The 23,538-nt window shown below is 37.9% G+C and overlaps 3 protein-coding genes across 3 annotated transcripts; all 3 read right to left on the bottom strand.

Annotated features, from left to right (window-relative positions):
- Positions 1-18: 18 nt before the first annotated feature.
- LOC125203780 (mitochondrial Rho GTPase 1-like) lies at positions 19-7,599 on the bottom strand. The gene is made up of 15 exons (XM_048102222.2): positions 7,472-7,599; positions 7,123-7,346; positions 6,477-6,609; positions 6,148-6,297; positions 5,565-5,741; positions 5,174-5,425; positions 4,843-4,911; positions 3,725-3,780; positions 3,454-3,535; positions 2,378-2,589; positions 2,210-2,276; positions 1,529-1,641; positions 1,279-1,429; positions 518-704; positions 19-410 (listed from the first exon to the last, which is right to left on the bottom strand). The coding sequence occupies exons 2-15, from the start codon at positions 7,332-7,334 to the stop codon at positions 337-339; spliced, it is 1,935 nt and encodes a 644-aa protein (XP_047958179.1). The 5' UTR covers positions 7,335-7,346; positions 7,472-7,599; the 3' UTR covers positions 19-336.
- A 625-nt stretch (positions 7,600-8,224) lies between these two features.
- On the bottom strand, positions 8,225-9,327 carry LOC125208623 (extracellular ribonuclease LE-like). Its single transcript, XM_048108276.1, has 4 exons — positions 9,223-9,327; positions 8,971-9,126; positions 8,687-8,885; positions 8,225-8,574 (listed from the first exon to the last, which is right to left on the bottom strand). The coding sequence occupies exons 1-4, from the start codon at positions 9,325-9,327 to the stop codon at positions 8,351-8,353; spliced, it is 684 nt and encodes a 227-aa protein (XP_047964233.1). The 3' UTR covers positions 8,225-8,350.
- Positions 9,328-10,503: 1,176 nt separating this feature from the next.
- Positions 10,504-12,079, bottom strand: LOC125208301 (amino acid transporter AVT1I-like). The gene is made up of 3 exons (XM_048107882.2): positions 11,936-12,079; positions 11,259-11,866; positions 10,504-11,183 (listed from the first exon to the last, which is right to left on the bottom strand). Exons 1-3 carry the CDS (start codon positions 12,039-12,041, stop codon positions 10,662-10,664), a joined length of 1,236 nt encoding a protein of 411 aa, XP_047963839.1. The 5' UTR covers positions 12,042-12,079; the 3' UTR covers positions 10,504-10,661.
- Positions 12,080-23,538: the final 11,459 nt, after the last annotated feature.

The following is a 23,538-nucleotide window of genomic DNA, read 5'->3' as shown; positions in this document are numbered from 1 at the left end:
GAAATATGATACAGTCTGTTATAATAATGTGTATATAAAAAAAAGGACAATAGTATCATAGTTCGTCTTATTGCGATCATGGGTTTTTGGTATTCCCAGAAGAAATTGTCATTTCTTCAAACTAGTCAAACCTTAAAATGTAACCCCATTACAGTTTTTTATCAAAGAATGGAAAAAATGCCAACATAAATTTCAGCAAAAGAGGTTATATATTTCCCAGCGCAATCCCCCATCTAACTTATCCAAATATAATTAAATTAAAAAATAAAAGATAAGAAAATCCACCAAAGGCCACCAAAATGAAGTGTTGCAGATGGGACTCTTGCTATCCCCCTCCTAACTAGAAGAATTCCTTCTTGCAGAATAAACCCGATAAACACCCAACCCAACGACAGCAACTGCAGCTCCAACTGCACGACCAATAGAAAAACCCATTGTTACATTGAAGAAAGCATCCAAGACATGTATTTCGAACAAGCATTACAGCTTGTCATAAGATAATGCTGTTTATACTCACCAGATATAAACACTAGGGAGCGATTAAGCAGCCTGTGGTATTGCTTACGGCTTTTCCCAGCTGACGTCTCGGGAATACTCAAGTGAGGGTGCTCTGCAGCCCTCACAACCCTATCGAATATGTTACTGAAATCTCCGAGCTTTGTGCTGAGAGGGATCGGAGCCTCTATTCCCATGTCCTGGCTTACCTGTTTGAATTCACGACACTATCAGCTTCTGAAAGACACTATACTAGAATTCCCCAAAAAAATGATAACATCATCGAGCTCGCAAGTGTAGTCATCTTCCTGAACTCACATAAAATCTACAACGACGCCATGAAGTACAGCATACAATCGTATAACTCCATGAATATAGTTTAAATGGTAGTAGTATATAAGTGAGAACAAACATTATCGATCTTATTTTAGTAGTTTCATAATTCGATGGCTGGAAGAGTTTCTTTTAATGGCATGTGACATGTGAGACACATATCAACAATAGAAGTGAAGAAAAAAAAGATAACCTAACGAATGTGTTTAAAAAATCTGATAGGCAAGCTTTCCATGGTAATTGGTAAAACCTTTCTATTTTCATGAGCTCTGAATCAGATTTGCTCAACATAGCAGGTAATTGATTCTACATAAGTGGATATAAGCTTGAAGGGTTTTTAGGAGACAAAGATCTTGATTCATCTGTAAAACTCAAGTTAGAACCGAAAAAGTTGTAACAGGACAGGGGGAGACCAAAAATATTCAAATGTACACACTCAAGGATTAGTACCCGTGTAGAATCCTGGATCACTGACAAGTCAGGGTCAAGAGAATCCTTGGCAGCAACAATGAGGCATGTCACCTCATAACCAGTGGCTTCCCCTCGACTTGCTACATCCACAAGCATCTCCATTGCTTTCTCCCAAGAAGGTTTGCGGGAACTAAATTAGCAAAAAAAACTCAGTTATATAGGTATACTATGATTTTTCATGTTACAAGCTTGGTGAAATTAAAACAACATTTTCAAAAAAATCAGTTACCTGTCATGAACAAACACTGCCACATCGCATGCAGCCAGAGCATCCTTCTTTGCTAGTAACTCTTTAACTCCCTCCTCATGAATTTCTCGCAATACAAGAGTCTTCTTAAGTCCCTGTATTAAAAACCCTCATATTCCACCATACGAAATTGGATTTGGAGCATTCAGAAACATTCGCTTATCTCATACAATGGCCACACATTTAGTATAAGTTTCATCTCAAGTCACTGAACATAATACTCCGTCCCTAAAAAATAGATAACATATGAAACGGCAAGGGTTTAATGCACACTTGGTAAAGTAAGAGAGAGATGGAAAGAAAAAGTGATTGGAGTATCGTTAGTGGAGAATGAGACCCTCCTCATTAGAGAGAAAGAAAGTTTCCTTAAATAGAAATGGTCTATATTTAAGGGACATCCCAAAATGGAAAATGTGGCCTATTTTTAAGGGACGGAGAGAGTATGTTTTTAGTTTGTTCTATTTTTTACTGATTTTTAGATTGTTCTGTTTTCAATGAGAAAGAACACCAAGTGTCAGTGAGGAAGAGCTCAGATTTTGTAACTAGGCAAGCATTTGCAGATACTTGGATGTATACATATGTGTGGACTTATGATTATTACGTGACACCGTTGTTATGCTTTGGCATGTCTACATTTGCAAGCCATCGAACGCGAGCACTTACTGATGGCTGATTGATAACATTAACAGCATATCTGCTGCCAATTGTTGGAGCATATTCTTCAGGGAACCTGTTTGATAAGCTAGTTTTAGAGAATGGAATAACATCCATGTGAATACATGAAACAAATTCCATTTGAAGATAGAATCTTGTGCATATCCAGAAACATACCTTCCAATAAAAGCATTAAGCAAAGCGGATTTTCCAGTTTCTTTTGGTCCAAAAACAAAACATTGATAAACAGTTCTTTCTGTTTGCTGCTTCTTGCGATCTAACCGTCTTCTTCGAGTTACATGAAAAGCAGATGAAGGATCACTACCATATCCGATGTATATGAGGGTCTCAACACTACGAATTGGGTCCAAAAGCGTCATAAGGGCCCACTGCAATATATTTAATCCTCAGTTTAGACATCAAAAGATGTTTAGTAAGCAAAACACGATCATAGATTGCCACACCACAATAACATCGCACGACTTTGACACAAATATAATGGGTTCGCATCTAGATCTATTGTATCCAAATTGTTATCATGTTGACAAATTTGTGTCGTGTTGTGTTTGTGTCAAGCTATATGATGCTAACTTCATATAGTATCTGGTAACAACTTCATGTATCTGGTAATCATATTCCGTGACACAATAATAAGTTTAAAATGGAATGTATGTTCATCACTAAATACATTTAATATTGAGCATTTATAGAATTATTTTGCTTAAACTCCATGCTAATATTCCCTCAAACAGCAAAAAGAAAATAATAATAAGAAAAACAATAATACCATAAACAGCCAGAAAATTTATATTTTCTGCATTGGTTAATTTAGATAGTTTTGTTATCGACCCATTCGGCATGGAAAGTTCGAGATTAATATCCATGATGTGCAAGGCAGTTTTAAATTGGGAGTATTTGTTGATTTCTATTACAAAATCTGTGTATGTCATGTTTGGTGACATTTAACATTATTATTGGGAGAGTGCAAAACTAATCATATTTAATAATTCATTGTCATGGATTAGGGCCTTTTCCCCCTGTTATTAATGATGCTATTGGGGTCAGATTTGTTCCCAGTATACATTCATGTATACAACTGATATTCAGTTATAAGACCCAGTAAGGTTTTAGAGACACGGGGGGACAGCAGGGAAAACTGTAACCGGCCACCAAGTGAAGTGACTACAAGTTTGTAAATAGCTAACGAACCGTAGGTAAATTGACCAGCTATAACAAAAAAACACAGCAGTTACCAGTGACAAAAATCCATCAAGGGATAGCCCTCCAAGAGCGGTCTTCTCTGCAGCATCTACGTATGGAGCTTCATTCCAAGGACTAAATTTCAAGGAGTAAACCACATTAGCAAAAAGTGGGAAAAAGAATGCAACTTCTTTAGCAAAAGAATCAGATACAAAAGAGAAACTTTTAACTCGGGAAATAATTTAAAGCTTAAATTTAATGCAGATTGGTCCGAAGGACAATAAAATACAAGACATCCTAAAAAACTAAAGCAAAAACGATTACTTTTCAGGTGCTGTAGAAAATAAATCTTCGAGTTCATGAGATAGAAGGGCTCCATCCTGAAGAACATACAAAATAATATTCAGCATTTGAGACTTTTAAGATATACGAAATCGATTAGAAAAAAGATCAACATTTGATGCAGGCAAAAGAGTAGTATAATGTGGAGTAATATAAATTAAAATGTTATCAATCAAGTGAACATTCAACTGCTTCACAGGTTTTTATTGACAGTTTCTTGTAATTGGGAATATCACCAATTTTTTGGAAAAGAAAAAGGTACTCGGTCTTACAGTTACACAAAAGAATTTCACATAAAGCCAGTAAAGGTACACATAAGAGAATAAATAGGTAATACTAATTCTGCTGAGTACACGTCCAGATAACAATGCTGGCTTCAAAGTTCAGACTAGGGTACTGTACGAGCAAATGTTGGATCCATGATTGAGCATTTTCAGTAACATTATGTTTAAAATTGCTTGAAATGTTGAGTGGAAAATGAATGAACAAGATTATTTCTAAAACAATTTACAGAAAGATTATTTATTCTGCTACGAGATGCATGAATACATCAGATTTTTTCCCAGAGTTGATAATAGTGACAAGTGACTATGATATACAGGTCCCCACAATCCCACAATACAGGAGATGATTGGCATGTTTATGCTACCAGCCATGGCAAGAAAACAAAAACAAATCTCTGGATGCTAGTATTCACATGATCAGTTCATTAAGAAAATAGTACCATTTAAAGTTAGAAATGAATCTCCGAATTCTGGTTTTCATATGATCTTCAATAAGTGAACTGTAAGAGATCGTAGGTGCCTGGAATCTGGATATCCAATTACTATTAGAATTGAGAAACCCAGGGTGATTGCCCAGTTAAGAGATCCGATGGACGGCAGCATTTGTCTCGTGATGTTATGAAATTCTTTATATAGTACAGTTTATAAATGAGAGTCATGATATCAACTAAATATTACAATCAGTAAAATGGAACAGAAGACTAAAAAGTACTCATATGGGGAGATGCATAATGGAATTAAGTGACTTGAAATAATCACACTGAAGAAGATGACATAAGCAAAAGGAACTAAAGAAATCAACTGGAAGAGACGTACACAATCAACATCATAGGTGAGGAAAATCTTTCTCAAAAACTCTGTAGCTTCAGTAGTTAGCTCCACGCTCTATACAAATGAACACGTAAGTGTTAGAGATGTCAAAACAAGACCTTGTCTCTAAAAAGGTACAAGCAATCCTAATAGAAAGAAGAACCTCAAAGAAAAAGGAGTCGTTAACTTTATGAAAAAGCCAAAAGGTAGCATACGATACACTCCTAGTTCTGATAGGAAAGCTGAGATGGCCTTAAGGCCTCCATCAGGACGTCCTCCAAACAATATTATTTCAGCATATCTCTTTATTACTAGTTTTTTAGACAAGGAAAGTTACCTGGTCGGGATATCTCTTTATTGGAGGTGGCAATTGATCATCACGCAATCTGATCTCATTATTGTACCCGAATTTCCTTAGGACAGTCCATGTTGTCTCCAGACGCCCTTTCTCAATGAAAAGAGCATGCAGAAATAGAAAGCCCGACAATGTAAGTCCCCGATCATCGACACCTTCTCGCAATTTCTCTTGCACGACCCTTTTAACGCCCACTATTTCTGATGCTTGAAGTGGAGCATTGAAACACTTGACCTACATATTTGTTACTTAACATATTAGACTGTCCATTATCACAAAGAAACTATTCACTATTCACGGCACATGGAATGTCCTGGTTCCTACACCAGAAAGCACATGCAACATTGGGGAAATTTAATTTGAAGAAAATAACCTGAAACTCATTCAACTCTGCATCACTGAGTGATCCATCCCTATCGTGATCGCAGAGAATAAATATCCTTTTTAATGCCCTCACACAACGTGGTTTCAAAACTTGTTGCTCCTGATCAAATAGGGGTGCAGTTGGATGGAGTACAGCCTTTTGAGCATAGTAGAAAACCTCTGGAATCTGCAAGATGAAACTCCATTCAGTTAGTAAACTTGTATCGACAAAGAATGCAAGATGAAACTATCATGAACAAAGAATGTCAACAAAAAGGATCAAAATTCCTTCAAAGGAAATTCGATATGTTAAGGCATATATAGCCACTGACATAATGACATAGTGTGCAGCTAAATAACACATTTAAAGTTGATATTATTTCCAGTATCGGTAAGGAAAAAATGGATGGAACTATAATATACAAGAACGGAGACATATACGTTATAAAGTTTCCATAACAAAGAAGATGCTGGTATTATTACAACAAATCCATGATATTGACAGATTCCAATAATAATATGTTTACTGACCTAAAAAAATTTTAGGTTTAGTACCACTTCACATATTTAATTGGAAACAAAGTAAACTCAACCTGAATATGGTTCAAAGCAGAGCACTCAATACAGGTTTCGATCTCCCGAAACTGTTGCATTATAGGTGACATAACTTGCTCCAGGCTAACTGGTTGTTGATCACCTCTCTTATCTAACATGCAACCAACCACAATAACAGGCACTTTAACCTGCAAAAGATAAAAATCGAACAAAATTTTCAACGCAATTACCAAGAAAAATGGATTCCAGTGTGTCAAAGCTAACTACTACTAGTATAAAAGAACAACAAGTGCAGTATTAATATATCTTGCTCAAGAAATCAGTTGTGAAACTTCAAACCAATTTACACAGGGTTTATAGTGGACACCTCTAGTCGGCGAAGTTCAGGAAGCCAATGAGTACTTAATCTATCAAGAGTATCGGGCCTATCACATGCGTAAGTAAGGACAACAGCATCAGCCCTTGTGAGGTCTTCAACAAGCCTGCCCCTATTTTCAGGACTGCATTTCCAAAGGGTAGAAACAATAATTAATCAAAAATCAAAATGAACTTAGAAGGATAAGCACATAAATAATGAGTTGAAGACACATAAACAGAAAATCCATGCAAGTGACATTTGATTCCAATTTCATAAGCTGAACAGAATGTGCCAGATAGCCAATGAAGTAGATATTAAATTTATAATCACAGTTCACAGACCCAGATACACTAATTCAATGGGTGGCTTTACGAGGCTAAATATCAAAAACAAATTAACAAGCACAACAATTTCAAAATTTAGCTATTCGTCAATGCATGCATTGAGGGCAAAGTTTTCCACCATGATTAACAAACACAGTTCAACCTTCCCTTCACATCAACAATTAACAAACACACGCACTCTAATTCGCTCCGCGCCAAACTTGGAAGCTTCTTCCAGAATACCATAATTCATTTCATAGCAATTACTAAATTGCCATCACCTCCCAATCAGAAAACAGTGCACACACATTAACAAAAAACACCAATAATACCTGGACGAAGTATCAATAATGGTGACAGGAACACGTTCCGGGTACAAGTCCACGGGGAGCCTCGTAGGCGGCAGCACCGGTGGTACATTAGTCGGAAAGTTTTCAGCAGCTGCCGTGACAATCAAACTCGATTTTCCCGTCTTTGCGTCGCCGGCAACCACAATTCTGACACCATTCCCCGCCCCACCAGCAGCCGTAGCACCTCCCGTCATTTACAATCACCGCTGCACGCGAGGAATCGAATCAGAGGTTAAATACTCATGTAGGTGCATTGTGATTAATTGAAGAAGTCGACGATATCAATCAGAAAAATGCATATACAAATATACATATAAAGATATATGAATACCTTGCGGAAGAGGAAACAGGAAGGAAGAAAGAGGAAGAGATGGTTTCTCTGTGTAGAACCTGTGGGTTTAAGCTGATGAGCTTAGAACAGAGTTGGAATCGAGATGGAGATGCCTTCTCTAATTTGATCGGACGGTGGAGATGACACCAATGCTAAATTGGAACTTCTTAATTAAGCCAAAGCCCAATTGGTTTTATAACAATTTGGGCTCAAATTCATAAATTCGATGTGCTCATTTTTGGCCCACCCAAATTAAAAACAAAGCTTCTTTTAATACACAAATTAATAGATTCAATCCGCTACGAACACCTAGTATTTTAAAATCTAAAATTTATATAGCATCAAATTTGCCCAAAAATATTTATCGTCACAACCCATAGTTTAATATTCATAAAAATGCTACATCAAGTTTCTTGTGTGTGAACCAAGTATTTAGGCTACTAATAGCTCTAATGCATTTATTTGTCCTTTTGCATAATTACAGCGTATAATTCATGGGTTGAATGAATAAAATTATTTAAATATATTGCAAATTTGGTGCGTCATTTAAAGTATTAAACTGACAACATAGAGAGTCCGTGCACGGCTAATATAGCTACCAATTTCTCCTACTGTGTCTGTGTTTGCATTCTTTTATAGATTTGAATAATTGGAAGAAAAAAATAATTATGGTATCAAGCGCATCTAATATATGGTGATTTGAATAACTGGCAAATAACAATATGTATAGAATCAATCCTATTCATTAAAAAGGAAACACTGCAATTAAAAATGCATTTCATGGCAATGGAAAGTCATTACATATGCAATCAAATAGTCAATGAGATATTACATTGTAGTAACAACGCAAATTCTGAAATTGTAAAACAAGCATCGATATCAAAACGATGGAAACTGGATGGTAGGTGCACATTTTCCATGTGGAAAAGTAGGACATGCTATCAAATCAGAGCCTGAAGTATCAACGCATAGATATATCTGGTACAACTGTTTGTTTCCATCTGCATCGGAATTGCACTCGATCCATGGATCGTAACCTATCCCATTGTTGATTGCACTTTTTATGTCACTCAAGCTGTAAGAACCTCCGTCCGGATTTATCCCTGATAATCAAATAATTAGGTTTCGTAACATTTTCTCACCGCAACTTAATTTCAAAATTCGATTATTATTTTTCAGTTTCACTATTAACAAAAGGCTAGGAAGGAGAATTACCTGCACTTTGAAGGATTTGAAGGAGATCAAACTTAGATTTGAGGTTTAGAGCGGCTTTGAAGTAGCCGTGTTGGTCCAAATTAGATTCTGAGCACGTGCCGTGCTTGTCCCACTCGTGCGACCAGAATGTCGAGCCGCTGTTGCTGGGACAAGCTAATGTAGCCCAGTCTTGTTGCATTCGGCTAATTAGATCTGATATCTGCATATTAAATTCAAAGATTAAGGAGAATGTGTACATGTTAATGTGAATTTAGAATAGCAAAAAAATCATATTTGAAAGCTACCTTGGACTCATCATAGGAATTGTTGGGATCGCAATTTGAAGGGTAAGTGCCGTCTTTGTAATTCGGCCAGAGTCCATGGATGCCAAAATCAGCCGCGGGCTTTCCCGTTGTTGGATAGCAACAACTTTTTTTCGTATCACAATACGATCCGGGCCACTAAATTAAAATCATAACGTTATAATTCTACTACTACTTTTTAAAAGTCTACCATTCACGAATTTGTGATGTAAAAAACTGGGCTACGATTATTACCTGCTGAACGAAGTAGAAGAAATCAAAATCTTGAGCTATAGAAAACGCAAACAGATATTGTAAGAGCAAGAACTTAATAGTAAGAGTCACACTAGCTTTCTCCATTTTGAGATATGTTAAATTGAATGACACAATTCTGTCACTTTTATAGGCAGATATGAAAATGAAAACGGTCGATGCCGGCAATGAAAATTAATTTAAGTGTTACTACGATTCTATGAATGTGAACTCTAGAATGACATTATATTGCTTGTATTTGATTGAGACCATTTATGGAATAGAAATAAAAATAGGATCATTTATGGCATATTTGTTTGGATTGGGAGTGGATATGAATTTTAATTACGGAATCACAATAATTGATAGTGTGAAAATGTGAAAGCAATAAATATTTAGAGACGAACATTTACATTAGAAATAAAACTTAAATGGGATGTTAGTCAATTATTATTTCAATGGCAAGTGACAATCCAATCAAATTTATTTCCATTTCCCTTCAAATCCAATTAATGTAACTTTCTATTTTTCATCAAATTAATAATATTATTCGAGATTTCCATTATTAACTTACTTTGTAGTGAATAGCCCAACGTTCATTTGTCAACGGTCCGTTTTATATTTATTAGTAGTAATTCTTTATTGTTAAATTAATATTTTCAGTTTGAGATATAGCGTATTACTTTTTTTTTTGAAACTATTAACTATGTATATGCATTTTTTTTTTCTATTTAGAAGTCAAGTTATTATATCCGTGCACCTCACATGTAGAAAATTTACATATTTTCACCTATTTTCACCTTTTTAGGTATAAAACTCCACTCGTAACCAAGGTGATGTTAAAAATGTTATTATCAGAAAAGTTGTACTAGTAAAAGAACCATTATTCAATATCATATAAACAAAGAAAAGAACCTAAAGTGTTCGTAAAGCTTTATTACTAAATCGAAATCAACATCATACTGTACAGATTTAGATCGAAATAAAAATAAAATGCAAGAAGACTATTAACTTTAATTCATTCAAAAAATATTAAATTTTTTTCCACTCCAAGGATTCGACCTAGAAACTACATTCATATTTAAAATGATGCATCAATATCTATCGTAGATTTTTGCAAAGTACTGAATTGTTCTCACGTTCTCAAAATACGAGAGTTAATATTTGAATCTCTCTCTCTCTATATAGGTTTAAAAAGTGTGTCTCTTATGCAAGATATATTAATGCATTATCCCAATATATATAGGTTTAAAATTGAAATTTGTGTCTCTTATGCAAGATATATTAATGCATTATCCCAAACATGTATTATTGGGAGTATGTATATATTCATAAGGTTTATACAATAAATTGGTGCACTATTTTATTACAGCTACATCATGAGACTTTACAGAGAGAGAGTTTAATTATACTTGATCCTCTACCCATTTATACAATATTAATTATTTGATACCAACATGTTGAACGATGTCTCTAACGGAAACAAAAGTCCCCGTGACGGCAATAAAAATTCCAAAAATAAGAATGACCAAAATAAACATAAGCTCCAACCTTAATCCTCGAGATGCTTTGTTGATCTTCACATAGCAAAGGCATGGAAACAATATGGATGCACTCACGCTCAGGAACGCTCCAATAAATGCCATCACATATCCAAAAAATGGCACAATTAGCGCAATAACAACACTGCACACCACTAAACTCGTTCGAATTAACAAGCTTAATCCATAACTATTATCTTGCACAAACTTCTCCTCGAGAGCAGTTGCGATTGGAGATATAATGATGGCATATTTCGTAATGGGATTGATAAGCGTTGTGTAGATTGCAATTTTTGTGCCAATGCTTTGTAATGGGAGATTTAAAGTTACTTGTGACATCAAATTTTCTCCATACATTAGGTACCCCATAATACCCATTGATCCATAGCTTACACTACTAAAAACAAAGCACACCAACAATACCTGAAAAATAAGTTGGAAAAAAAAATATTAGGGTTCACTAAAATTATACTAAGTGTATATATAAGTAGTAAATACCTTAGGAAATTGTGTTTTGTCTTTCATTGAATTGCAAATAGTAGGGAAAACAGCATGACCACAGTAACAAAATGTGTACAAGCTCACTGCACTTGGCATTCCATTATACCTCCAAAGAGCTCCCTTTTCATGAAATCCCACATTCTCAAACGCTCCAATCCAAAAAACCGTAGCAACAAGAATCAGAGAGGCAAGAATCCCACCTGCAGAGACATATGCTAGGAGGGAGAGATCTCTCAGCCACGTCGTGGGCAGCATCACTAGCGCGGTGAGGATGATGAACATTGGCTTTCCCCCGATGGTCTTCCCCCAAACGTGAACGTTTGTGTAAGGGAAGAGCTTGTGCAAGTTGTCACCTTCCAAGATGAGGAACTCCACTGCGAGGAGGAAGAGCTCGAGGTACATGAAGATGGATATTAGTGCTCTCCCTTTCTTCCCAAACGCATGCTCGCCTATGTCCGGGTAAGTTTTGACGAGACTATTCGAATCCATGCATTTTTTGAGAAGTAAAGCTGTGTAAAAACATATCATTGCTATACCAATAAGTGTTATGAGAGAAAGCCATCCTCCTTGTGATAGTGCATATGGTATCGATAACAGTCCAATACCTAAAACAAGAAAAGAATTAAATAAAATCAATTTTGAAACCTAAGAAATATATACGTATATATATTTACCAGTTAGAGCATTAAGGCCATTGAAGCAAGTTGTGATGAAAGAAGCACCATTTTTTTGTGGTGGATGGTTTTGGGATTCCAAAATATCAATATTAGGCAACTCCATGTTTTATTACAAGTAAGAAGTTCTACCTTCAATTTTGAAGGAGATGAACATGTATTTATATATATTAGCATGCATGCGGAATGTTGTGTGTTTATAGTTACAAACTTTTTGTTTTTTCAGGCATTCTTGAAGTTAGATTAGGTCACTTTAAAGTTATGTCTGTTTCAGTTTTTCTTTGCAATAATAACTCAGTGGTGTAAGCATCATAGTGGATGCAATATACTCTTTTTTTTGTGCTTCCGTATAGATAAGTATATAATTAATATGCTTTCACTTTTTGGAATAAAATTAAGAGCCATGGTTCACAAGGTAATGGGGATGACTAGACTACCAACATAGAGTTTGATAATAAGAAACTGGGGAAGAAAATAAATAAGAAAACATACCCACATATGTGGACAAGTGATTTTTTTATCATAAGAAGTGGATTAATATAGTGTTTTTTTATTTAAAAATAAAAATTGGTATATATTAGTACTATTCATATTATAATTATTAAGATGAAACTAACAAAAAATAGGAGGGTAATAAAACACATGCATTGATACTCTTATATTTTGTTAAGCAATCTAAACTAATTTTTTAAGTGGGTAACAATCTCGTCTTTCTTTTAACTGAATGAACACTGGTTGAATCAGTCTAAAATTTCAAATCAAATTTTGTTACTCACTCCGCCCCAAAGAAAATAAAGATATTTGGAACGATACGTGAATTAATGTATAATTGGAAAAGTAAAAGAAATAGAGAGAATGATAGTTAAAATAATCTTACTGGATAATGAGACTCACATTAGTATTAGTGCTTAATAGTGGTCCTAATGATATAAGTTATAAATAAATTCATGTATGTGGATTGTGAATTTGGGAGAACTTTTCATAAATGGAAAGGGGTTTTCTTTATGGGATGGGCGAAAAAAGAAAATAATCTTATTTTTATAAGACAGATGGATTAATATTTAGTGAGAATTTTTTCTGCCTTTAAATTTCTAATCCTGATAACGATACATAATTGCACAACACAAGTTTGGAAATTACATGGCATTAAAAATTCTCCATCGAATTAAGAATATTTTCTTTATCAACCTTTTTAGTATAGACACCTTAAAAGTTAAAAATGAGTGGAATCAACGGATGCATAAATATGTAAGACAAGTCATGTATCAAGAATCCCACTATATATCAAGTGCATTTCTCTAATCCCACTACGAGATTCTTTATCTCAATTTTAACTAAACAGATGTTATGTAGGGATTAATATTATTTTATTAATAAATTGAAATGTTGAATCCACATTATTGGCTGATAAACATAGAAAACAGGAGTAATACATAATAATGCGTACTCAACTAAAAGACAATAACTATGAGCATCAACAACACAAGTGCTATGTGCATTACACTTTGTGCGCACACAAAATTATACGTCTAGGCATGTTTGTAAGGCTTCTAACACCAGCAAAATACTCCGGAATCATACAAATTGATGCATCTCCCATATGAATTAAGCCCTGAAGGGGTGATATAATTTTGTTTACAAACAAAAAATAATAGTATGAGGCATGTTATGGCATAGCCGATGGCCCTCGCTTAAGTAATTATTTTATTCAATTTTCATATTTATCCAAACTCAAACTTAAATTATCTAGATAATTCCAATTTACACTTTGAAATAAAATATAGAAAAATAGTCTTTACTAATGTATTTTTTTCTGCGATGTGACGATACAATTGTATATAAAATATCTCAACAAACATCTTTGTATGCCTGAAGAGTAAGCGACGGAATCATTTGTTGAAATATTTTAGTGTAAAATTATAACTTACAATGAGTAACTAAAACTAAAAATGCAATTTTAGTTTTATCTCAAGGAAATGAATACTAATAGGTAAGTGTTTAATTGTTTATAGTATGTGAGTGTGTGTGTATTCAACAAAGATTAAATGAACATTGTGCTTTCATTTATGTATATATATTCATAGATATTACAGGCCCACTTCAGAAAATAATTTGAGCTCTAATACTTCCAGTCTTAGGCTTTGGCCCAATTATCTGAACTAGTAAATCTTATACCCTTATAAGGCTAATTTCATGCATTGGTTATAAGATAAATTCTGTGATTTTCTGGGACCAACAAACTTTTTTGAGCCAGGTGTGTAGAGAAAATGTCAGCCCCAGAAAGAAGATATAGATCACCTGGTGAAGGAAGCTGGCAAGGAAAATTAAGCAGAAGGATGAAGAGCCACTAGACCGAGGAGCATCGATTGGAGGGCAAAATAGGAATCACAAGAACATTCTAGAAGCTCTATCCACTATAAAAGGAGCACGCAACCAGCAGATAGAGATCACCTTTTCCAGCTCCTAGCTTAGTTCTCTATTTTTCTACACACTCATTTGGGGGAAAGTTTCTGGGGGTTCTCATTTCATAGGAAGTTTGGGTGCAACACCATCTCTACGGAGGCGAAGAAACAATTATCTTTTATTTTCTGTCTACTTTTGGTACTCGCCGAGTCTTCGCTGTTCGAGGCTCGGCTTTTGTGTTGTTTCTATCGTTGGATATTTCATATTTTGCAATGGATATGTTTGCTTTTGTTTCGTTTATCTTATTGTGTTGTTTTGGGTTTGATTTGCTGATCTTTGTTGGTTGATCTGAGTTTGAAGCTGGTTTGTGAGAAATTTGTTGTTGATCGGTGAAATCTACGTTGATCAGTGAGAATCTGAGGTGGAAATGACGTTTGGTTGTTGTGGATGGCTTGGATCCGGAGTGGATAAAGCGTCCCGTGGCTGGATCTGCTTGTTTGAGTTTCATTTAGTTGTTTAAATTCTGCATTCTCGTTTTACCTCGTCTAGTAGCCGTAGATCTGCCTTAACTTTAACTGTTCTTCGTTTTACTGCTTTAAATTCCGTCTGCTTCGTTTCGATTTATGTTTTTGCTCCGCTTTTTAACTGGTTGTTTCCTGATAAATGTTGAAGAAGATGATGTCGCTGTTAGTTGGACCTTTAGTTAGTTATTTTGCAGCTTTTCAATCGTACTCTACCTTTTCAGGAAATGGTCCCCACATTCAGTTGCTTTCCTAGGTCTAGGTTAATTTAGAAACTGTCCATTTGATCTAGCAATTGTCTCGCTCTCTTTCGGTTAATATGCATGTTTTTTAAGTCTCTGCCTAAATCTAGATGTTAGAGTAACATATTTCAATTACCAAGTCTAGGAATTAAAGCTCAACCCTAAAAATGTGTGGCAGCAGCCAACAAAAAATAGTTCCCGAGTCTTTGAACATGTTTGCTTGCACATTCATCTCTGTGGATTCGATACCTACTTCCACGTACTAGTTTTTCTAGCTAAGCGGGTTGAGGGTTTTTGAAGAGGGAGTTAAGGAAGTGATTGTGTGCCCGACGACAGGTAGCTCGAGGTTCTCTGAGTTCCTGGACCCAGTGTCCAGCGGATTTCCTAGACCGAGGGTTTTCATCATTATTTTTAAGAACACGCTTTCACTAACCATCATTAGCTTCTGAACAACATACCAGCTCTTCAAATGGCGCCGTTGCCGGGGATGTATGGCGTAATTTGTTTACGTGTTTGAGGATTTGGTGTATATAGTTTAATTTCTGTTATTTGTTTTTCTTGACAGTTTATGAGCAAGGGCTCACGATTTGGGAACTGGAGCAACCCGTCTGGATCAAAGGACGCTCAGGTCAGGTGGCGGGTTAAGGAATCGAAATCCACCATTACCACCAGATCAGGGTTTACGACAGTAGATCCATTCCCATTCGAATCAGAAAGTGAGAAGGAGTGGTACTCGTCAGGAGGAGAGGACCCGAAGTCGTCTATAGAAACAGAGCACTCTGAAACCGAGGAAGAGGAAGACGTACATATGGCACACTTGGAGGATCCCGATCCGGAGATAGGTTCACTCACCGCGCATCTGGATGGTGAGCCCACCCATGCCATAGTTTCGAACCGGCGCCAGAGGTCTATTGATATCAAGACAAATGTACTGGGTGTTTTACCTACATTCTCTGGACGAAGGAATGAATGTCCCTACAAATTCCTAAACGAGTTTAGTAAGCTGTGCAGTATCCAAAAGCGACCCAACGAGGCTACTGAGGAGGACTACCGTTTGCGTGCAGTCCCGTTTGCCCTAAAGGGAGAGGCTAACACTTGGCTGCTGAGGCTCCCACCAGACTCGATCAACACATGGAAGGATTTCAAGCTGGAATTCCTGGATTATTTTTTCCCGTCCAACAAAACAAATGCCCTGAAGAAGGAGATTCAGGAATGCAAACAGGATTACGATGAGTCCTTGAGTCAATACTGGTCTCGATTTAAGGGGCTGCTCGACGCCTGTCCCAACCATAGGATGATGGAGGCTGAGACTTTTTACTTGTTCTATGAAGGAGCTAATCCCGAGTCGAAGGATTTAATGAATTCCTCGAATGGGGGGAATTTCACAAAGAATAAAGCAAGTGAAGCACGAGATATTTTGGGAAGGTTGATCGACGCAAAGAAGGCCTATGATCACCCGCGTATCACGAGGAGAGGTTCGGCAAACGCAATCAAGGAACAAGAGGGAGAAGGAGTTGGGGATAGGATAGATCGGTTGGAGAAGGCACTTCTTAGTGCGATTGAGAAAAAGAGTTCCCTGACCTCGCAGGAGAAAGAGAAGCCGCCAGGCCCAGAGGAAAATCAACTCCAGCTCTATTACGGTCCACCGCCCGATGGAGAGTTCCAAGCCCAGGCAAATGCAGTAGGGAATTGGAATCAAGGCAATCAGAATACAAACTGGAATCAGTGGAAGATCAAGGAGGCACCATGGAGAGACAACCCTTGTTTTAGATGGGCAGACGGAAACCAACAGCTCCAGCTACAGTACCCAGGTCCAGCAGAGATCCCGCAGAACTGGCCTAGCCGTGGTCAGGATGGACCCCAGCATAATTCAAACTGGTCAGGGAAAAACCAGGAAGGACCAAACAACTGGAGTTATCGCAACCAAGAGGACCAGTCCAACTGGAACAACAGGAACCAGAGTAATCAAGGGAACTCTTATGTGCCACCACATTAGAGGAACGCCACCGGAAGCAACCAGAATTTCCAGCATGCACACCAAGGGAATCAAGGGTCAGGAAATCAGTTCAACAACAATCAAGGAGGTCAGGGTAATTATCGCTCAAATCAGGGGAGCGGACCGAGCCACAATCAGGTGACAAGTTCAAACCAGTCGAACTACAAACCGCCAAGGAACCTGGATGAGATGGTACATGACCTAGTCAACTCACAACAACACATGCAGAACAATATGCAGGCAAACAACGATGTGGTACACAAAATCCAAGATGCTCAACAGGAGCATAAGTCTGCCATGGATATGTTAGCCAAGCAAATGTCACAATTGTCCACTTCGCTGAATGAAATGAGGGGACACGAAGGAAGGATACCAGCTTCAGTAAAACCACCTGACCGGGCAAATATTAGTCAGATAACTTTGAGGTCAGGCCGGGGCTATGAGGGTCCGGAGGTGAGAAAAGATGAAAATACACCTCCATCAATGGGCAAGGAAGGCAAGACCCTCGATCTAGAGGGGCCTGAGGAAAGCAATGTCAGGAAGGAAGACAGTCTTCAAAAAGGGGATATGGAGAACCCACTACCTCGAATGGCCAATCCATTTTTCTTAGACCCGGAGCCTGAAGTGGAAATTGATGAAGGAAGGAAAGAAGTCGGTGAGCCATCTGTCTCAGGTCTGGCATGGACGTTGAAGCGTACGAAGCCATTCCCTCACCGAGGGGAAGCCAAAGAGAAGAAGGACAGCACCGAAGACTTCATGGAGATTTTCGGCAAGCTGGAGATCAACCTGCCCTTCCTACAAGCTTTGAAGTTGCCGACATTCAGTAAATTCATCAAGGAGTTCATAGCAGGAAAAACCAAACCCAACGGGAAGATAGTAATTGGAGAAAATGTGTTAGCGGTGATACAGAAAAGGAGGATGCCATCAAAGTGCACAGACCCAGGTATGTTCACTTTGCCTATTTCTCAGGGTGACATAAAAATTGACCATGCCATGTGTGATCTAGGGGCTTCGATAAATGTGTTACCACTTTCGATTTATAAGAAGTTGATAGGAGTAAGTCTGGTGGATACTAAAGTGGTAATTCAGTTAGCCGATAGAACGTGCATTTCAGCCGAAGGTGTGTTGGAGAACGTGATAGTGAAAGTGCATGATTTCCTGTACCCAACTGATTTTCATGTGATAAAAATTAGTGTTAATGAATCTGCCGAGTCTAGCGGAGTGCTGTTAGGGAGACCATTCTTACGCACCGCTAAGACTATAATAGATGTGTTTGATGGAACAATATGCCTGGATTATCATGGGGGAAAATATACATTCAACACCAATGAAGCCATGAAGAAACCCTTGGATGTTGAGAATTTGCATTCTGTTGATGTCATTTACCCCCTGGTCCAGGAATATCTTGAGACTGAATTAATGCAGACACAGTTTGATAATTCGGAGCTGAGCCAGTATGTTGAAAATGAGGTGGCAGGATGGTGTGAAACCCTTTTGACTCGGAACCTGACAGATGAACAGATCAATGAAGCGATCATGGCATTCTGCCACCAACCACTGTCATTCGAGTCTACGGGGTCTGTTCAGATGAAGGGTCCAGACAAGGGAACCAATTTGGATGAGATAGCAACAAAGAGTCTGGAGAAAAACCCCCTGCCCCAGGAAGCCATCACACCAAGGAAAGAGTTGAAGGAACTATCCGAGACACTGAAGTATGCCTACCTTGGGGAAGATGAAACATTCCCAGTGATAATCAACAGTCACTTGACAGCAGAACAGGAGAATGATCTATTGGAAGTAATCCGGAGGAACAAGAAAGCCATAGGATGGACGCTCTTTGACCTGGTGGGAATCAGCCCTGATCTCTACATGCACCACATCCGACTGGAAGAAGGTGTGAAGGCGCGTAGAGACCCACAACGCAAGATGAACCCAAACATGAGGGAAGAAGTTCTGAAGGAAGTATTGAAGTTGTTATCCTTAGGGATCATTTACTCCATTCCAAACAGCGAATGGGTCAGCCCAGTTCATATGGTACCAAAGAAATCAGGAATACAAGTTGTGGAGAATGATAAGAATGAATTGGTGCCTGCTAGATTGGTAACTGGATGGAGGATGTGCATTGATTACAGGAAGCTTAATGAAGCCACTAAGAAGGATCATTTTCCCTTGCCATTCATTGATCAAATATTGGAGAGGTTGGCTGGAAAGCAATATTTTTGCTTCCTAGATGGATACAGTGGATACTTCCAAATATATGTGGATCCAGAAGATCAGTAGAAGACAACTTTTACCTGCCCGTTTGGTACTTATGCATATAGAAGAATGCCGTTTGGACTATGCAATGCACCAGGAACGTTCCAGCGCTGTATGATGAGCATCTTCTCAGACCTGTTGGAGGTATGCATTGAAATTTTTATGGATGATTTCACGGTGTATGAGAATTCCTTCGATGCATGCTTGGCAAATTTGGATCTGGTATTGAGAAGGTGTCAAGAGAAGAATTTAGTCCTGAACTTTGAAAAATGTCATTTCATGGTAAAAGAAGGAATAGTCCTTGGTCATATAGTCTCCGAGAGAGGGATTCAAGTGGACCAGGCTAAGGTGGATGTTATCTCGAAACTACCCTACCCTACAAATCAGAAAGAGGTTAGAGGGTTCCTGGGTCACGCAGGTTTCTATAGGCGGTTCATCAGGGATTTTGCAAAAATTGTCCAACCACTAACGCATCTCTTGCACAATGATGTGGAATTTGAATTTGATGAAGGATGCAAGAAGGCATTCCAGATGCTGAAGGATAGACTTGTCTCCGCCCCGATAATCCGCGCACCAGACTGGAACTACCCCTTCGAAGTAATGTGCGATGCCAGTGATTTTGCAGTGGGAGCAGTCCTAGGTCAAAGGATTGACGGAAAAAGCTATGTCATTTTTTATGCCTCGAAGATTCTCAACCAGGCTCAGAAGAACTATGATACCACAGAGAAAGAGATGTTGGCAGTGGTGTACTCATTCGAGAAATTTCGACCGTATCTGCTAGGGTCGAAAGTGACAGTCTACACTGATCACGCTGCGATTAAGTACCTCCTGGCCAAGCGGGAATCTAAGCCAAGGTTGATTAGATGGGTGTTGTTGCTACAAGAATTTGATTGGGAGGTAAAAGACAAAAAGGGGACGGAGAACAAGGTTGCAGATCATCTGAGCCGAATTTTCCAAGGGGATACGGATGAAGCTATACCGGATGCCTTCCCCGAGGAACATCTTTATTGTGTATGGAAGTCTGCTAGGTCTATTGACTGGGAAGTAGTGTTCATAGCAACAGGTCTAGGAACATCAGACAGGGGGAAGCGTCCGATGAATGCTGAGCCATGGTTCGCTGACCTGACAAATTACTTAGTCACTGGAGAACTACCAGGGTCCCACGAAATTTCCCGGGCCCAGAGAATGAAGCTGAAGAGTGAAGCCAAATACTACTTCTAGAATGATCCTTACCTCTGGAAGATGTGCTCAGATCAGGTTATCCGACGATGCATCCCTGAGTGGGAACAGAAGGATGTCTTGAACCACTGCCATGCCTTAGCCTGTGGAGGGCATTTTGGGCCTAGGAAAACTGCCAGAAAGGTTTTGGACAGTGGATTTTATTGACCAACTCTGAACAAAGACTCTTTCGAGTTTTGTCAAGTCTGTGAAAGATGTCAACTGACCGGGGGTATTTCTAGAAGAGATGAGATGCCGCAAAATCCGATTATAGTTTGTGAAATTTTCGATGTTTGGGGCATGGACTTCATGGGCCCTTTCCCATCATCTTCATATGGGAACACATACATTTTGGTTGCGGTGGATTACGTCTCCAAATGGATAGAAGCAAAGCCTACACCCACCTGCGAGTCAAAGGAGGTAGCTAAATTTCTGCAGGCAAATATTTTCAACAGGTATGGGGTGCCCAGAGCCATCATCTCGAATCAAGGTACGCATTTTTGTAACCGCACAATAGAAGCTTTGATGAGAAAGTATGGTGTACATCATCGGTTATCCACACCCTATCATCCCAAGTCGAATGGTCAAGTAGAGATTTCAAACAGATAAATCAAAAACATTTTGGAAAAGACGGTGAACACCACAAGGAAAGATTGGAGTAAGCACTTTGACGATGCCCTCTGGGCATATAGGACTGCTTACAAAACGCCAATTGGGATGTCACCGTACAGATTGGTGTTCGGAAAGATGTGTCATTTACCCGTGGAAGTGGAGCATAGGGCTTACTGGGCTGTGAAAGAGATGAATATGAAGGCATCAACCTGTGAAGAAGAACGGAAACTGCAACTACAAGAACTGGAAGAGCTAAGGTTGGAAGCATTTGACTCGGCCATGTGATATAAAGAAAGAACAAAGCTCTGGCATGATAAGAATCTCCGAGTCAAGGAACTTCGCGTAGGGCAGAAAGTACTCCTTTTTCAATCCCGACTGAAGCTAATGCCTGGTAAGTTGAAATCCAAGTGGATAGGGCTGTTGGGGATAATCGCACCGGAAATTGCAAAACAAATAAATCCACATAAGAATCTATTTAGGTGATTATGTGGGTCGATTCAATTTCATGCTTAAACATGTAGAAACATATAATTGCGCAATTAATCACATAATTTAAATTAAATTATGTTATTGAATACTTACAACAATGATTCTCCAAAGAATCGAAGTGGCTTGCTACTTCTCCACGTGTAGATCTTGAAGCTTGAATATGAATGCAAGACCAAAGATCTTCTAACCTATGACCCTTAACTCTGTAGATCTAAATTCCTTGTGGGAGGAATCTCATAGAAATTATAAGAATCTTGAAGGAGAAGACAAGAAAGCCAAGTGTGGAGGCTAGGGTTTGTGATAACATTTGTCTCATCTCCTTACATTCTTATTTATAGAATTTATGATGGGCTAGGTTAGGGATCTATGGGGCTTGGATTGGGCCTCCCCCATTGGACCTTCTTTACTAATTAAATTATAACCCATAATTTAATATAAGGCCAATGGAATATTTCTTGTGCCACTATAGAAGAAATATTGACCGCCCATCCAATCCGTGATTACAAGCAATCCGGGTTAACCTCTTTAATATATTATTTCCCCGTGTCTAAGACTTTCTATATCCATTAATTAATTTGTAGTCTGCTATAGACTTTAAATTAATCAATATCTTTATTTCCAAGAGTTTGTCTAGTACGAGATGTATATTAAAAATATACTTTTTCCTTTTCTATTTATTCTTGGATTAAATCCAAACCGGCCGGGTTTCCGAATAATAGAACTTCTCTCGAACACCTCTTGGGGATATAGTCAAACCACGCGGGCACACGATTCAATGTAATAATAAAACTGACACCATTCTAGTTATTAATTACTACTACCCAAGATATCAGGAATATTGGGTTACGAAAAACCCGCACATATTGATAAGTCAAAGCAGCGTATGATTAAATAACGTGTGTCCTATATTATTACAAAGATTAGGAAATATTAAATCTCCAAGACATCGTCTTACAGTAGATAGCAACAAAGACGTGTCTATACTATAGATCCATTCAATGCTATACCACACCAGTGTCACTAGTCATTCTCAAGGTAAAGACGACTTTTCGGATGGACACTGCAACCTTTCACGATAGGTAGCCAAAGCCTATCTAGGTTGTGAAAAAGTTTTACTTCTGCAAGGTACCGGTTGGGCCACCTACTGTGATGACCTGTTCCACGACCCAACCTTCAATGTAGAAGACTTAGACTGATTTTACTTTCCGGCGTTCTAATTATATAATTTAATATATAATTAAATACGGTCAATACCCATTAAAGTAAAATACACAGTGTGAAAAAAACATTTATTATTCTCATTAAATGAAGAGTGTTTACAATATACAAGCAATTTATCAAATTCAAAAATAAACTCGAAAAATGCTTTTTAGTATATATGTTCCAACAAGGGCCATACATGATCATTGGCCTTTGAGCAAATGGAGCTGTAGAGATTAAGGAAGCGCCCCAAACTCAGTTCCTTTCATGGTAAATGGGCACAGAGTGAAGATATACAGAGACAATACAGATATGCATGTGGTGGAAGAAACTCCACTACATGCATCTGCTATTGTTTCTTAGGATGGTCGGGCAAATGAATGTCCTTAATGAATTCCTAGGTCAGGTAAAGTGGGAAACAAAATTTATTTTTGCACTGACCTAGGAAATCTTGAGGATACTCATTTGCTATGTAAATAGTTTAGTTGCTTTCTTAAAAAGAAAAAAAAAACAAGAAAATTCAAACAAATTAAAAAAAAATTAATTTCCAAAAAATATTTTCGAAGCACCAAAATCCTTGGGGACATTGCTTTGTCACTCGAGATCTCCGACCCAGGAATTTGGTGTTTCATTTCCTTTATTTTTGAACTGCTAGGGGGAGGAAGA

Source organism: Salvia hispanica, chromosome 6 (genome assembly GCF_029641045.1).
Source record: "Salvia hispanica isolate PSC_SH4W2 chromosome 6, Shi_PSC_v1, whole genome shotgun sequence".
NCBI lineage: Eukaryota > Viridiplantae > Streptophyta > Magnoliopsida > Lamiales > Lamiaceae > Salvia > Salvia hispanica.
Note: the sequence above shows the minus strand (reverse complement) of the source record. Positions and strands in the feature narration are given on the sequence as shown.